Source organism: Haliotis cracherodii, unplaced genomic scaffold (genome assembly GCF_022045235.1).
Source record: "Haliotis cracherodii isolate W230 unplaced genomic scaffold, xgHalCrac1.p SCAF_5, whole genome shotgun sequence".
Classification (NCBI taxonomy): Eukaryota; Metazoa; Mollusca; class Gastropoda; order Lepetellida; family Haliotidae; genus Haliotis; species Haliotis cracherodii.
Genome location: NW_027266308.1, coordinates 13,299,700 through 13,315,862, shown reverse-complemented (window position 1 = coordinate 13,315,862; position 16,163 = coordinate 13,299,700). Strand labels below are relative to the sequence as shown.

At 43.1% G+C, this 16,163-nt stretch overlaps 3 protein-coding genes across 3 annotated transcripts; all 3 read right to left on the bottom strand.

Annotated features, from left to right (window-relative positions):
* Positions 1-2,058: 2,058 nt before the first annotated feature.
* Positions 2,059-4,272, bottom strand: LOC139443536 (uncharacterized). Its single transcript, XM_071224520.1, has 4 exons — positions 4,147-4,272; positions 3,461-3,495; positions 2,778-2,912; positions 2,059-2,367 (listed from the first exon to the last, which is right to left on the bottom strand). The coding sequence occupies exons 1-4, from the start codon at positions 4,211-4,213 to the stop codon at positions 2,059-2,061; spliced, it is 546 nt and encodes a 181-aa protein (XP_071080621.1). The 5' UTR covers positions 4,214-4,272.
* Positions 4,273-6,069: 1,797 nt separating this feature from the next.
* LOC139444056 (mammalian ependymin-related protein 1-like) lies at positions 6,070-9,612 on the bottom strand. Its single transcript, XM_071224959.1, has 6 exons — positions 9,539-9,612; positions 9,066-9,100; positions 8,645-8,779; positions 7,663-7,846; positions 6,653-6,740; positions 6,070-6,212 (listed from the first exon to the last, which is right to left on the bottom strand). The coding sequence occupies exons 1-6, from the start codon at positions 9,603-9,605 to the stop codon at positions 6,143-6,145; spliced, it is 579 nt and encodes a 192-aa protein (XP_071081060.1). The 5' UTR covers positions 9,606-9,612; the 3' UTR covers positions 6,070-6,142.
* A 1,708-nt stretch (positions 9,613-11,320) lies between these two features.
* Positions 11,321-15,844, bottom strand: LOC139444058 (mammalian ependymin-related protein 1-like). The gene is made up of 6 exons (XM_071224960.1): positions 15,731-15,844; positions 15,259-15,293; positions 14,839-14,973; positions 13,037-13,220; positions 11,897-11,984; positions 11,321-11,456 (listed from the first exon to the last, which is right to left on the bottom strand). Exons 1-6 carry the CDS (start codon positions 15,795-15,797, stop codon positions 11,387-11,389), a joined length of 579 nt encoding a protein of 192 aa, XP_071081061.1. The 5' UTR covers positions 15,798-15,844; the 3' UTR covers positions 11,321-11,386.
* Between the last annotated feature and the right edge of the window lie 319 nt (positions 15,845-16,163).

Below are 16,163 nucleotides of genomic sequence, written 5' to 3'. Positions count from 1 at the left end.
GATAGTTGAAAAGAAATAGAAATTCAAATAGTAAGCATAACGGTCCGTCTGTTGCGGGTTCAACTCCAAGCATATTTCAAAGTTTAGTATGAAAATTATTTGAACAGGTAATGTTTATGGGCAATATTTTATTGTACACAATACACAAAGAATGATTGCAAGAAGCTCAGACACATTCTTTGGGTGGTGTGAAGACATCGGGGTCAGAAATACCAATGGAAACATCGTAGAAACTGAAAAAGAACAACTCTGCGAGATCACAGGAATATTTGCCATGGTAACTGGATTTGACATCTATATCTAGATTGAATGGGGGCACGTGTGGCGCAGTCTTCTAAGACGCTGCTATGCCCAGTGCAGGGTTGCATCCCTTGAGCACGCCAGAAGGGTCGTGGGCTAGAATCCCGGTTTGCCCAATTATTTTTCTAGGTCTGTCAGAACCATTCCCGTGCTCGGGGGTTTCACCAAAGCGGCCAATGTCCGTGACCTCCATCACTTCGGGCTTTCTTAGTCTCGTAGCCATAGTCCTAACTTTGCCATGCCATGAAAAGTTGTCTCTAGATTACGTCAGTACTGAAGGTCATTGTAGCGATAAGATCAGATGGAACCCTCAGCCCTGATGTTCCTGCTAAAATGATGTATCCATTTGTGCTCAGATAAAAATGAATGTCTTTAAGCTATGCCTCTTACGACAAGCATATTCTCCTTTTATGGCAAGCATGGGTTGCTGAAGACCTATTCTACCCCGGATCTTCACAGGTCCTTTAAGCTATGCATGACGCCAATCAGGGCCCCGTTCCTCAAAGCGATCTTAGCACTAAGGTGATCGTAAGTACCATACTCTAACATAGGTATACGGTCATCGTAGCGCTTAGATCGCTTTGATAAACGGGGCCAGGACACATATAAAGAAACCGTGATGTTTCCTAAGTTTGACAGCTGTAGATAGTTTCAAGTGGGACACTCACTATCTGACAACAGCCCCCGTCTCGTTGCTGAAGAAACCTGTCTGGATGGGAAGACAGTCAGTTCCGGTCATTGTCATGTAGTATTCGTTCGTTCTTTCGTTCGTTCGTTCGTTCGTTCGTTCGTTTGCTCCACCATCTACCCACTCATCCACCGACTCACTCAGAAGATGTGCAACCCATGGCAACTGGTACTCGTACATTAATAGTTATGTTTCAGATCCGGAACAATGGTAAAAATAATTACATATTCCATGTTACAAATGTTATTCAATCATCAAACAGAAAGACGGACGCGTAAGGCTTTTGTTTTGTTGTTTAACGCAGCGCTCGGCAATATTCCAGCCTGTAAATAATCAAGAGTGGACCAGACAATCCACTGATTGACATAATGATCATCGATCCACGCAATTGGGTGACAATGACATACAATCAACCAAATCTCCGAGCCTGACCACTTGATCCAATTACCTAACTCCATCGACAAGAACAGTTTGCTAACCTACACGGGTTAGGTGTAAGGTCCTTGCATCGTGTCGGAAAATGCCAGAAAATCTAAATTTAAATTGGGGGAGGGTATTCACCATGCTGCCAACGATTCAAAGCGTTGCTGCATTTTTTTTTATTGTTCAGTTGTTATATTTGTGCGGGTGGCACGGGTGGCCCAGTCGTCTAAGGCGCAGAGTTGCGTCCCTATGGGTACGCCAGAAACCTATGATTGTGGGTTCGAATCCCGGTTCGCCCCGATTATGTTTCTAGGTTTGTCAGCACCATACCCGTGCTCGTGGGTTTCACCGAAGTGGTAAACATCTGAGACCTGCATCACTTCGAGCTTTCCTCCCACTTTAAGCTGACACGCCGTGATATAACTGGACTCTGTTAAACGCGGCGTTAAACACAACTCACTCACTTACTATATTTGTGCGTTAAAGATTGGAACATTTCAGTGAATGAAGTTCCCAGGTTTTGGATTCCTGGTAGAATTTGGTCTCAGCACTCTATTCCTTGTCTTAATAAGCGTCAGAAATTGGTGGTCTGGCTCGGCAATATGTTTGTTTGCGTGTCATCTTGCCCCAAAGGCACAGGGCGTTGTTCATAATATCACCCACTGGTTTACCTCGATGTATGTAGTCCACCGCAGTATGGCTGGAGTATGACTGGATGCGGCATAAAACAACAGACAGATTAAAAAACTATCTACTTCCAGTAGGAACTCACTGTTATCCTCGTCACGACCGTCGAAGAGGTTGACGATAACGTGTTCGTCAGGAACGCCAGCGGCGCCGATATCAGCGGTTCCCCTGAATCTGGCGTCTGGGGGGACAGAGTAGGGGCGCCAGGGGCGGGGATTGGCAGTCACATTGCACTCGCGGGTTAGGAGGTTGAGCTTGTAATGCTTGTCCTGGGAAAACATGCATATGCTTGGATATCGTTTAGGTTTTGGTCTATGTGGCAATCCTGCGTGAGTTAGGTAGGAGTGGTTTTCATGTTTGCCGTGGAAGTATTCGAAACACAGATTCACACCGATAATGAACTTTTGTCTATTAACAAAGGTGGGAAATGAACTGACACACCCTGATGTAACTGAATTACACTGCACTCACTCACTCACCCACCCACCCACCCATCCACCCACCCATCCACTCACTCACTCACTCACTCACTCACTCACCCACCCACCCACTCTCTCACTCACTCACTCCATCACTCACAACAGAGATATGTTCAAAGCGCATGGCATTTTCAATGAACAGGTGTGGATTCAATTTCGATTCTTCCTGGGGAATATACAAGGAATTACGTATTTCCTACCTCATTGTCCAGGAATAGTAATTCATAAACTTTGATATCCCGGCCGATCTGACTCCTTTGCATCTCCCAGAACCTCCTCTGTGTGTCGTCATACGCAAACCGGCTGGTGATGACGACTTTCTGGTCTGGGTCGAACTGGAAAAAACGAGATCGATAATTCATATCAGTGTATACATCCCCGAGAAGTATTGCAGTTTTCCAAAAATTAAAAAAAATGATATTTCCAATTGACAAAAACAGGCCCTCAGCCCTCCCCTAGAAAATATAATAACATAATAATACAGTTATTTAGCGTTGTGTATCATATATGCTACTTGTTGGTGGGACAATTTGCTCATTCTAAAGTATATACGACAAGTACACATGTTGCTATCTGCGACATCAGTATGCTGTCAAAATAAACTGACTATCGAGTTATCCGTTGTTCGAGATAAGCGGAGTACATACAATGACAAGGAATACACCAGACAGTTACATCGATTTAACTGAAAGTATCTTCCAAAACAAACAATGTATTTGAGTAAACATTTTACTTCGCGTGGTTTTGCTACACCAAGCCGTTTATGGAATGGCCGTTGGATGACCGTAAACATATGTAAGCATCCATTAACGTATAGTTTTTGTTTGTTTTGTATTGATTGTTAAATAATATGAGATGTGAACATGAGCATTTGGACACTTACGATAGAAGACTGGCCTTCAATCTGCTCAGGACTTCCTGTAGAAGGATCAAGAACAGCGACTAAGTGTCAAGCTAAACAATCCTTGGTTGAGAGGTGTTGAAATGTCTAAGACCACTTTTCCCAAAACATTGTAACGTTACGATCACCGTAACATTCTACTCTGCTCTTCATAAGGATATATCAATTTCAGGTGGGGACTGACTGTGATTCTTTGGAGATGTTGGCATATAAATAGTACTCGTTGTTGAGTCTTTGTGTTTGTTTGTTGTTTAACGCCGCACTCAGCAATATTCCAGCTATATGACGGCGGTCTGTAAATAATCGAGTCTGGACCAGACAGTCCAGTGATTGACATCATGAGCATCGATCCACGCAATTGGGATCGATGACATGCATCAACCAAGTCAGCGAGCCTGACCACCCGATCCCGTTAGTCGCCTCTTACGACAAGAATAGTCGCCTTTTAGTGCAAGCATGGGTTGCTGAAGACCTATTCTACCCCCGGATCTTCACGGGCCTGTGAGTCTTGGACCGGATGACTCGAGCTTGTGGTTCATATTCATATATTACTTTATTACGCAAGGCATAAACATGCAATATTGGGAGATAAAACTAAAGTTGAATAATTTGCCAACTGTATACATATGAGTGATGCTACAAGACATGAGGTTTAAGCAACTACTCACTGCAAGGGTGTGGCAATTGCGCCAGGGAGGCTACCCAGAGAAAAGCCAGCGAGACGACCAGCAACATGACGGCTTGCTCAGGAGACGCCAGGTTTTACAGAAATAACGTATTTTAGATGCACTTCTCCTGTGATTATTATGAAATCCTGTAAGGGACATTGTCGAGTTGTGAAACTTTCTGTTTGTTTTTGTCAGGGCGACATTGCGACAACGTGACAATGTCCCTTCTAGGATTCCATAGATTTTTCGAGGGGTTGACCTTCAATGTACACACCACTTGCAGTGACCTCCGCACTTTCTTACCGTCCTCATTTCGATGAGATAAAATTCTATAAATATTTAAGGCTTTGAAAACTTGTCATAAACAGCAGGAATCGTTTTACACGTTGTACTATATAAAAAATCGAACCTGGGTTCTCGAAGCGCCGACAGCGCAGTTTAACAATCGGTCAACCGGAACTTATATAAGTCGTATACTATTAAAATGTATTTCAGGGCTCGACAGACTAACTGTAGTAATATGAAAGAATCGGTGGTCCCTAACTTCTTTGAGTAGTATAAATAATGACACCTGGGCAAATGGTTGAGTGCATGATCAACGATCCGAACCATCGAGGCAATCAACTAAGTTACCGATCCTCACTACCACTTCTAGTCAAGCCTGAAGTACTGGGGACCTAGTCTTCTCCGGAATCCCAGCTGCATTTGTGGTCGTGTAAATTAAAGCGACAAACCCCTTTCCATATTCATAAGAAATCAAAAACAGAGTCGATTGTACGATTCCGACTATACCATGAGCATTTGTTTATGAATTCCTATCTAATAGTGATGATACCAGGTGTTCGCGAAAAGGTGAGCATATCCTGCCCTACCGGTGGCACCCGTCACAAACACATGCACAGGCAAGGCAAACACGGGGATATATGGTACTGAGCACGTACAAAACTGAATGCCCTGGGAAAACATTTCGTCTTTTCAGTATTCAGGATCCCACTATTCTCTTTTATTGTATCGGGGGCACGGGCGGCCCAGTCATCTAAGGCGCCGCGATTCGATTTGCAGAGTTGCGTCCCTTGAGCACGCCAGACCCTATGACTGTGGGTTCGAATCCCGGTTCGCACCGATTATGTTTCTAGGTTTGTCAGCACCATACCTGTGCTCGTGGGTTTCACAGGATATATACTTGAGATATGACTGGAATAATGTTAAAAGCAGCGTTAAACTCAACTCACTCACTTTAATTGTATCACACAACAGACGCGCTGTAAGGAATCCCAACTATTCCGATGGTCGTATAAATAAACCCCTTATTAATAAATACTGACAGGTACAACACTGAATGACCATATTTCCAAAAGAAACAGGTACGTCAGGGTCATATACGAAACTTGTGTTGCACCCTTTTACAATACTGACCGCTAACTACTACAGTAAAGTACGGTTATAACGAACTCAAAGGGACTACTGATTTTAGTTCGTTATAACCGTAGTTCGTTATAAGCATATATACAGCTTTATACAGCTAATTATCGGGACCAAAAAAGTAGTTCGTTATATCCGTCAGTTCTAAATCAGACTATCCACCTGACGTCACCAAACTGACTTAGATGTTGCCGGTGACTATATCTTCATCTATTACAATGATTGACGAGAAGAAAGTCAATGTTTTGTATTGAACATACATTTCTTGCAAGCTGCAGCATCAATGGAACATTGGCTTACTGAGGCAGAAATGCTTTAACACTGATCTGACAAGATAACAATTGCATATCGCATCAAAATGCCGCGAATGGAAAATGTCTTTTATAATAAACCGACTTAATCAGTAGCAAACAGAAAAGGTTACCCTTAAAACGCCCATCCGTTTGTTACACTTCAACTGGTCATGCATCCATTTTGTGCTAAATACATAATCACTGGAAGTTTCTGATTATATCACAATAATGTTTTATTGTACAAAATACACTGAATCATGACAAACATGTAGTCCTGATGTTTAGGTGGAGCATTCTCTGGGTGGTATGAAAGCTTCCGGATCAGAAATACCGAGGGAGATATCGAAAAAACTGAAACAGAGGCGATATTTTGTTTATCATGGGAACATTATTGATAACTATAATGATATTATGGTACATCTTTCCATCCCTGTTCTCAGTGGCAAAGATGCTGCAGGTGGACAATGTGTACCGCTAACCCTGAATATAAGCCCGAGTGACATGCACCCATTCGGTACCATTCGGGACCAACTCGTGTTATTCCGGGACAAGCCGAATAGCTTCACAACAATAGTTATTTAGATACCGCACTTGAGGAGTAGCATCGTTTTTGTTATATCCAATATCACAAGAATGTTAATTTTAAATAGCAGGCAAATATCTTCATACGCGTTTGTTGCATTCGGAGTTTGCTATCAATAAAACTGGTTAAGTTGAATGACACCACTGAGGATACGTGTCTCATTCATTACAGCAAACTGTCGTCGATATTTCTAGCGTAGAACACTCACTCTCTGAGGACACCCCCAGTCTCGTCACTGAAAAATCCTCCTTGGACAGGGATGCAGTCAGTTGCGCTCGTCATCATGAAGTAAGGATCTGGAAATCCATCATCATTATTATCATATTTAGAATTGTATTAATTATCCTTGCGCCTGAAAGGGTATAAAATGAAATATAATAAAGAAAGATTTGTCTGTTATGACGTTTCAATCGAAAGAATTGGAATGCATTGACACTGACATACCTCGAGGCAAAACAACCCGCAATGTTAGTTTTTGTATTGACAAAATCGCAGAGGGTATGGATGTAAAGTCGGTCGATAATCTGATCCGATGATTTTCAAAACCGGATCACATCATTATTCGAAAAACAAACCATTTAAAAACATGTACATGACTGTAGGGTTTTGCACGAGCATCCAGTGGATGCCGGTGGACACATCTTTGGTGGCTTGCCAGAAAATCAACAACGAGATAACGGACCAGGCGATCGGTATGTTGAATGCCGTCAGTTGACAACGCAAGTAGCCTTAGCATTCAAGTTGACCATTGCAACGCGCGGTGCCCAGAAACAAACACCATAAGCAGCGTGTTTGAACGTTACGTCAAGGGTCACACGTCAATTAACGTTACGTCAATTTCGAATCATCCGTCTGCTGATCTTATGCAATCGATTCCAGGCTTGTGTCGTAAAGCGCCTTTTCAGGTCAATGCCAAGGTCAACGCCTTTGTGGGTCAATGCCAAGGTCAACGCCTTTGCAGGTCATGCAGACATACATCAACACACCGTGGACACACTGTCATTGAGTGAAGGTGACTCCATCTGTGATGAAGGCATCATTGTCGTCGGTGACACTCAGTTGCACTGGAGCATGATGCATCACGTTCCTAAAAGTTGTGTTCACCTATATATTTGATTCATTCAGATGGGAATATTCGTTGTACAACAATAGTTATTACGTGGTTACTCATGGTCATAGAAGTCCATCGTGGAATGGCTGGAGTATGACTGAACTCACTGTTTTTCTCGTCACGACCGTTGAAGACGTTGACGATGACATGTTCATCTGGAACGCCAGAAGCGCCGATGTCAGCAGTCCCGTTGAAGATAGCGTCTGGGGGGACGCCAATAGGAATCCAGGGGCGGGTCAGACCAGTCTCATTGCAGACCCGAGTACGGACGTTAACTCTGTACTCCTTGCCCTGTGCGAGAATATAGAAAGTGATACAAGTTGGGTGGGATGGGTATCACGTTGTGCCCTGTGCGAGAGTATAGAAAGTGATACAAGATGGGTGGGATGGGTATCAAGCTGTGCCCTGTGCGAGAATATAGAAAGTGATACAAGGTGGGTGGGATGGGTATCACGCTGTGCCCTGTGCAGTAGTTAACTCATATCTGACATGCCAACTGAGGGCGAGACGTGTGACAAAAAAGGCGACAAAACCTTTTCCATATTCATAAAAAATATCTGCCAAAAGCAGAATCGATTGTTCGATTCCGACTATATCACTGATATATTTATGTTTGTATTTATGAATCGCTAAGAATGATGCTAGCTTTTCGAAAGCCGAGTAAGGCCAATAAGGGACACGGTACACTGGATGTCTGGTATTTTAGTGAAACCCATGAACACGGGTGTGATAAAAGATGACACTCGGGACGATTCTAGGATTGGAACAGCGACCCGCGACTCTCTCGTTTTGATCCGCGATCGCGATCATGAGGACTTTCGTTAGCGTCCCTCTTGTCAAAAGAAATGTCCATGATCGCGACCGCGGTGCGACAGATTCGCGCCCTGGTCGCGACGGAGATGATGTTTGTTTTGGTAGTATATCCTGAACTCAAGGATCCGTTATTCCGCTCCGTGATCGCTAGCATGGAGAATTTCTTTCGCGCCCCTCTAGTCAAAAGAAGTGTCTATGATCGCGACCATGTCGTGATTGAGAGGATGTTTATTTTATAACAGTAGTTTGTACATACGTTGGGACATTGCAGCTCACCTCGTTGTAAAGGTAGAGTTTGTCGAAGAAGTCGACGTCACGGCCCACTTGAACCTCTTCGTATTCACGGAACCTTCTCTGTCTGTCGTCATAGGCGAAACGGGCTTTAGAGAAAAATCTCTTGTCTGGGTCGAACTGGAATGAAAAAAATGCACCTGCAAGGTGATACAACTAATATGACGTTATACATAGGTGGACATCATTCGATAATATATATGTTATGCTTATGTTTATGAATCTCGTAACTTCTGATTTCCATCCTGTTTGTATTTTCTAAATGTATAGATAAACTGAGGCAATGGACACATCAGAAACGAAATCGTTCACTGGTTTCCAAAAACCAAACATCAGGGAAATCCCTTAATATAAAGCGCGTTTTTGGATTCTATAGAATTTATGAAAATGAATTGGCATCACTCACTGTTACAAACCAGCCCTCAAACTCTTCAGGGCTTCCTGAAGAAACATCAAAATCAATTGAATTCTGGCAACGTAGACTTAGAACGCCCAAAGGTTCATGAAATACTAATAGACATGGTTACTATTGTTTAATAATTGTCTACGTTACAATGCAAAATGTTAAATAAAATAATGTCAGGGTTGATTTGAGTTAAATTACAGAAACTATGTTAAAACAAAGTTGATAACTTTGGAATTAAAAGCATCCTCATTAACTGCCAGACTGATAAACATTTGAACTACCCCACAGACAAAGTGGATTTTGAGAGACTGTATTCACATATCCTGGGAGTGGCCAAATTAGCCGGAATTTTAATCCTCTTTTTATAACGTAGACTTTCTCAGGTGTCACATCCTTGACGCTAAAACCATCACAAGGATTACCGAGATGTTAATAAAGATCAAGGGATTATTGCAGCCTGTACTACTACTCACTGCAAGGGTGTGGCAGTTGCGCCAGGGTGACGACACAAAGGGCAGCCAGCGAGACAACCAGCAACATGACGGCTTGCTCAGGAGACGCCAGGTTTTACAGAAATAACGTATTTTAGATGCACTTCTCCTGTGATTATTATGAAATCCTGTAAGGGACATTGTCGAGTTGTGAAACTTTCTGTTTGTTTTTGTCAGGGCGACATTGCGACAACGTGACAATGTCCCTTCTAGGATTCCATAGATTTTTCGAGGGGTTGACCTTCAATGTACACACCACTTGCAGTGACCTCCGCACTTTCTTACCGTCCTCATTTCGATGAGATAAAATTCTATAAATATTTAAGGCTTTGAAAACTTGTCATAAACAGCAGGAATCGTTTTACACGTTGTACTATATAAAAAATCGAACCTGGGTTCTCGAAGCGCCGACAGCGCAGTTTAACAATCGGTCAACCGGAACATATATAAGTCGTATACTATTAAAATGTATTTCAGGGCTCGACAGACTAACTGTAGTAATATGAAAGAATCGGTGGTCCCTAACTTCTTTGAGTAGTATAAATAATGACACCTGGCCAAATGGTTGAGTGCATGATCAACGATCCGAACCATCGAGGCAATCAACTAAGTTACCGATCCGCACTACCACTTCTAGTCAAGCCCGAAGTACTGGGGACCTAGTCTTCTCCGGAATCCCAGCTGCATTTGTGGTCGTGTAAATAAAAGCGACAAACCCCTTTCCATATTCATAAGAAATCAAAAACAGAGTCGATTGTACGATTCCGACTATACCATGAGCATTTGTTTATGAATTCCTATCTAATAGTGATGATACCAGGCGTTCGCGAAAAGGTGAGCATATCCTGCCCTACCGGTGGCACCCGTCACAAACACATGCACAGACAAGGCAAACACGGGGATATATGGTACTGAGCACGTACAAAACTGAATGCCCTGGGAATACATTTCGTCTTTTCAGTATTCAGGATCCCACTATTCTCTTTAATTGTATCGGGGGCACGGCTGGCCCAGTCGTCTAAGGCGCCGCGATTCGATGTGCAGAGTTGCGTCCCTTGAGCACGCCAGACCCTATGACTGTGGGTTCGAATCCCGGTTCGCCCCGATTATGTTTCTAGGTTTGTCAGCACCATACCTGTGCTCGTGGGTTTCACAGGATATATACTTGAGACATGACTGGAATAATGTTAAAAGCAGCGTTAAACTCAACTCACTCACTCACTTTAATTGTATCACACAACAGACGCGCTGTAAGGAATCCCAACTATTCCGATGGTCGTATAAATAAACCCCTTATTAATAAATACTGACATGTACAACACTGAATGACCATATTTCCAGGGTCATATAAGAAACTTGTGTTGCACCCTTTTAGAATACTGACCACTAACTACTACATCGTAATCAGCCTATCCAGCTGACGTCACCAAACTGACTTAGATGTTGCCGGTGACTATATCTTCATCTATTACAATGATTGACGACAAGAAAGACAATGTTTTGTATTGAAGATACATTTCTTGCAAGCTGCAGCATCAATGGAACATTGGCTTACTGAGGCAGAAATGCTTTAACACTGATCTGACAAGATAACAATTGTATATCGCATCAAAATGCCGCGAATGGAAAACGTACTTTTATAATAAACCGACTTAATCAGTAGCAAACAGAAAAGGTTACCCTTAAAACGCCCATCCGTTTGTTACACTTCAACTGGTCATGCATCAGTTTTGTGCTAAATACATAATCACTCGAAGTTCCTGATTATATCACAATAATGTTTTATTGTACAAAATACACTGAATCATGACATACATGTAGTCCCGATGTTTAGGTGGAGCATTCTCTGGGCGGTATGAAAGCTTCAGGATCAGAAATACCGAGGGAGATATCGAAAAAACTGAAACAAAGGCGACATTGTGTTTATCATGGGAACATTATTGATAACTATAATGATATTATGGTACATCTTTACATCCCTGTTCTCAGTTGCAAAGATGCTGCAGGTGGACAATGTGTTCCGTCAACCCTGGATATAAGCCCGAGAGACATACACCCATTCGGTACCATTCGGGACCAGCTGGTGTTATTACGGGACATGCCGAATAGCTTCACAACAATAGTTATTTAGATACCGCATTTGAGGAGAAGCATCGTTTTTGTAATATCCAATATCACAAGAATGTTAATTTTAAATAGCAGACAAATATCTTCATACGCGTTTGTTGCATTCGGAGTTTGCTATCAATAAAACTGGTTAAGTTGAATGACACCACTGAGGATACGTGTTTCATTCATTACAGCAAACTGTCGTCGATATTTCTAGCGTAGAACACTCACTCTCTGAGGACACCCCCAGTCTCGTTACTGAAAAATCCTCCTTGGACAGGGATGCAGTCAGTTGCGCTCGTCATCATGAAGTAAGGATCTGGAAATCCATCATCATTATTATCATATTTAGAATTGTATTAATTATCCTTGCGCCTGAAAGGGTATGAAATGAAATATAATAAAGAAAGATTTGTCTGTTATGATGTTTCAATCAAAAGAACTGGAATGCATTGACACTGGCATACTTCGAGGCAAAACAACCCGCAATGTTAGTTTTTGTATTGACAAAATCGCAGAGGGTATGGATGTAAAGTCGGTCGATAATCTGATCCGATGATTTTCAAAACTGGGTCACATCATTATTCGAAAAACAAACCATTTAAAAACATGTACATGACTGTAAGGTTTTCCACGAGCATCCAATGGATGTCGGTGGACACATCTTTGGTGGCTTGCCAGAAAAAAACAACAACGAGATAACGGACCAGGCGATCGGTATGTTGAATGCCGTCAGTGGACAACGCAAGTAGCCTTAGCATTCAAGTTGACCATTGCAACACGCGGTGCCCAGAAGCAAACACCATAAGCAGGGTGTTTGAACGTTACGTCAAGGGTCACACGTCAATTAACGTTACGTCAATTTCGAATCATCCTTCTGCTGATCTTATGCAATCGATTCCAAGCTTGTGTCGTAAAGCGCCTTTGCAGGTCAATGCCAAGGTCAACGCCTTTGTGGGTCAATGCCAAGGTCAACGCCTTTGTGGGTCAATGCCAAGGTCAACGCCTTTGCAGGTCATGCAGACATGAATCAAAGTCCGATGTGGACCCACCGTCATTGAGTGAAGGTGACTCCATCTGTGATGAAGGCATCATTGACGTCGGTGACACTCGGTTGCACTGGAGCATGATGCATCACGTTCCTAAATGTTGTGTTCACCTATATTCTTTAAGGTGTAAATTAGTACAACTTGGCCTGAAGTTCTTGTTGCGTTCTTTAGTCCTCTGAATGTATATTTGATTCATTCAGATGGGAATATTCGTTGTACAACAATAGTTATTACGTGGTTACTCATGGTCATAGAAGTCCATCGTGGAATGGCTGGAGTATGACTGAATGCGCGTAAAACAACAAACAAATTAGGAACTCACTGTTATTCTCGTCACGACCGTTGAAGACGTTGACGATGACATGTTCATCTGGAACGCCAGAAGCGCCGATGTCAGCAGTCCCGTTGAAGATAGCGTCTGGAGGGACGCCAATAGGAATCCAGGGGCGGGTCAGACCAGTCTCATTGCAGACCCGAGTACGGACGTTAACTCTGTACTCCTTGCCCTGTGCGAGAATATAGAAAGTGATACAAGTTGGGTGGGATGGGTATCACGCTGTGCCCTGTGCGAGAATATAGAAAGTGATACAAGATGGGTGGGATGGGTATCACGCTGTGCCCTGTGCGAGAATATAGAAAGTGATACAAGTTGGGTGGGATGGGTATCACGCTGTGCCCTGTGCGAGAATATAGAAAGTGATACAAGATGGGTGGGATGGGTATCACGCTGTGCCCTGTGCGAGAATATAGAAAGTGATACAAGATGGGTGGGATGGGTATCACGCCGTGCCCTGTGCGAGAATATAGAAAGTGATACAAGATGGGTGGGATGGGTATCACGCTGTGCCCTGTGCGAGAATATAGAAAGTGATACAAGATGGGTGGGATGGGTATCACGCTGTGCCCTGTGCGAGAATATAGAAAGTGATACAAGATGGGTGGGATGGGTATCACGCTGTGCCCTGTGCGAGAATATAGAAAGTGATACAAGATGGGTGGGATGGGTATCACGCTGTGCCCTGTGCGAGAGTATAGAAAGTGATACAAGGTGGGTGGGATGGGTATCACGCTGTGCCCTGTGCGAGAATATAGAAAGTGATACAAGATGGGTGGGATGGGTATCACGCTGTGCCCTGTGCGAGAATATAGAAAGTGATACAAGATGGGTGGGATGGGTATCACGCTGTGCCCTGTGCGAGAATATAGAAAGTGATACAAGATGGGTGGGATGGGTATCACGCCGTGCCCTGTGCGAGAATATAGAAAGTGATACAAGATGGGTGGGATGGGTATCACGCTGTGCCCTGTGCGAGAATATAGAAAGTGATACAAGATGGGTGGGATGGGTATCACGCTGTGCCCTGTGCGAGAATATAGAAAGTGATACAAGATGGGTGGGATGGGTATCACGCCGTGCCCTGTGCGAGAATATAGAAAGTGATACAAGGTGGGTGGGATGGGTATCACGCTGTGCCCTGTGCAGTAGTTAACTCATATCTGACATGCCAACTGAGGGCGAGACGTGTGACAATAAAGGCGACAAAACCCTTTCCATATTCATAAGAAATATCTGCCAAAAGCAGAATCGATTGTTCGATTCCGACTATATCACTGATATATTTATGTTTGTATTTATGAATCGCTAAGAATGATGCCAGCTTTTCGAAAGCCCAGTAAGGCCAATAAGGGACACGGTACACTGAATGTCTGGTATTTTAGTGAAACCCATGAACACGGGTGTGATTAAAGATGACACTCGGGACGAATCTAGGATTGGAACAGCGACCCGCGACTCCCTCGTTTTGATCCGCGATCGCGATCATGAGGACTTTCGTTAGCGTCCCTCTTGTCAAAAGAAATGTCCATGATCGCGACCGCGGTGCGAAAGATTCGCGCCCTGGTCGCGACGGAGATGATGTTTGTTTTGGTAGTATATCCTGAACTCAAGGATCCGTTATTCCGCTCCGTGATCGCTAGCATGGAGAATTTCTTTCGCGCCCCTCTAGTCAAAAGAAGTGTCTATGATCGCGACCGGGACGCGAATCTTTCGCGCCCATGTCGTGATTGAGAGGATGTTTATTTTATAACAGTAGTTTGTACATACGTTGGGACATTGCAGCTCACCTCGTTGTAAAGGTAGAGTTTGTCGAAGAAGTCGACGTCACGGCCCACTTGAACCTCTTCGTATTCACGGAACCTTCTCTGTCTGTCGTCATAGGCGAAACGGGCGGAGGAGAAAAATCTCTTGTCTGGGTCGAACTGGAATGAAAGAAATGCACCTGCAAGGTGATACAACTAGTATGACGTTATACATAGGTGGACATCATTCGATAATATATATGTTATGCTTATGTTTATGAATCTCGTAACTTCTGATTTCCATCCTGTTTGTATTTTCTAAATGGATAGATAAACTGAGGCAATGGACACATCAGAAACGAAATCGTTCACTGGTTTCCAAAAACCAAACATCAGAGAAATCCCTTAATATAAAGCGCGTTTTGGATTCTATAGAATTTATGAAAATGAATTGGCATCACTCACTGTTACAAACCGGCCCTCAAACTCTTCAGGGCTTCCTGAAGAAACATCAAAATCAATTGAATTCTGGCAACGTAGACTTAGAACGCCCAAAGGTTCATGAAATACTAATAGACATGGTTACTATAGTTTAATAATTGTCTACGTTACTATGCAAAATGTTAAATAAAATAATGTCAGGGTTGATTTGAGTTAAATTACAGAAACTATGTTAAAACAAAGTTGATAACTTTGGAATTAAAAGCATCCTCATTAACTGCTAGACTGATAAACATTTGAACTACCCCACAGACAAAGTGGATTTTGAGAGACTGTATTCACATATCCTGGGAGTGGCCAAATTAGCCGGAATTTTAATCCTCTTTTATAACGTAGACTTTCTCAGGTGTCTCTTCCTTGACGCTAAAACCATCACAAGGATTACCGAGATGTTAATACAGATCAAGGGATTATTGCAGCCTGTACTACTACTCACTGCAAGGGTGTGGCAGTTGCGCCAGGGTGACGACGCACAGGGCAGCCAGCGAGACAACCAGCAACATGACGACTTATTCAAGAGAACGCGGGATGTGGAAGATAAGTTTATTTCAGGCGCATTTATACCACTGCATGTGCTGACCTCGCTCTTATCTTCCAAACTTTGACGACAGACTTTTTAATTTTCTCCTGGATTAAATAGTGAGTGAATGTTGTCTAGAATGTTTGGTAATATTCACATGCATTTCAACTTGACTCAGGATACATGTTTGACTCACAAGTTTCTTTTGTTTGTTTGTTGTTTAACGTCACAGTCGGCAATATTTGTTATGTGCCGGGGCGGTCGGGTAGCCTGGTGGTTAAAGCGTTCGCTCGTCATGCCGAAGACCCGGGTTCGATTCCCGACATGGGTACAATGTGTGAAGCCCATT

Coding starts and splice junctions, on each gene's coding strand:
- LOC139443536 (XM_071224520.1), bottom strand. CDS start 4,213: ATGTTGCTGGTCGTCTCGCTGGCTTTTCTCTGGGTAGCCTCCCTGGCG. Junction 3,496..4,146: donor GCAATTGCCACACCCTTGCA/GTGAGTAGTTGC, acceptor ATCCTTCTACAG/GAAGTCCTGAGCAGATTGAA. Junction 2,368..2,777: donor TACTATTCCTGGACAATGAG/GTAGGAAATACG, acceptor ATGTTTTCCCAG/GACAAGCATTACAAGCTCAA.
- LOC139444056 (XM_071224959.1), bottom strand. CDS start 9,605: ATGTTGCTGGTTGTCTCGCTGGCTGCCCTTTGTGTCGTCACCCTGGCG. Junction 9,101..9,538: donor GCAACTGCCACACCCTTGCA/GTGAGTAGTAGT, acceptor ATGTTTCTTCAG/GAAGCCCTGAAGAGTTTGAG. Junction 8,780..9,065: donor TTGAGGGCTGGTTTGTAACA/GTGAGTGATGCC, acceptor TTTTCATTCCAG/TTCGACCCAGACAAGAGATT.
- LOC139444058 (XM_071224960.1), bottom strand. CDS start 15,797: ATGTTGCTGGTTGTCTCGCTGGCTGCCCTGTGCGTCGTCACCCTGGCG. Junction 15,294..15,730: donor GCAACTGCCACACCCTTGCA/GTGAGTAGTAGT, acceptor ATGTTTCTTCAG/GAAGCCCTGAAGAGTTTGAG. Junction 14,974..15,258: donor TTGAGGGCCGGTTTGTAACA/GTGAGTGATGCC, acceptor CTTTCATTCCAG/TTCGACCCAGACAAGAGATT.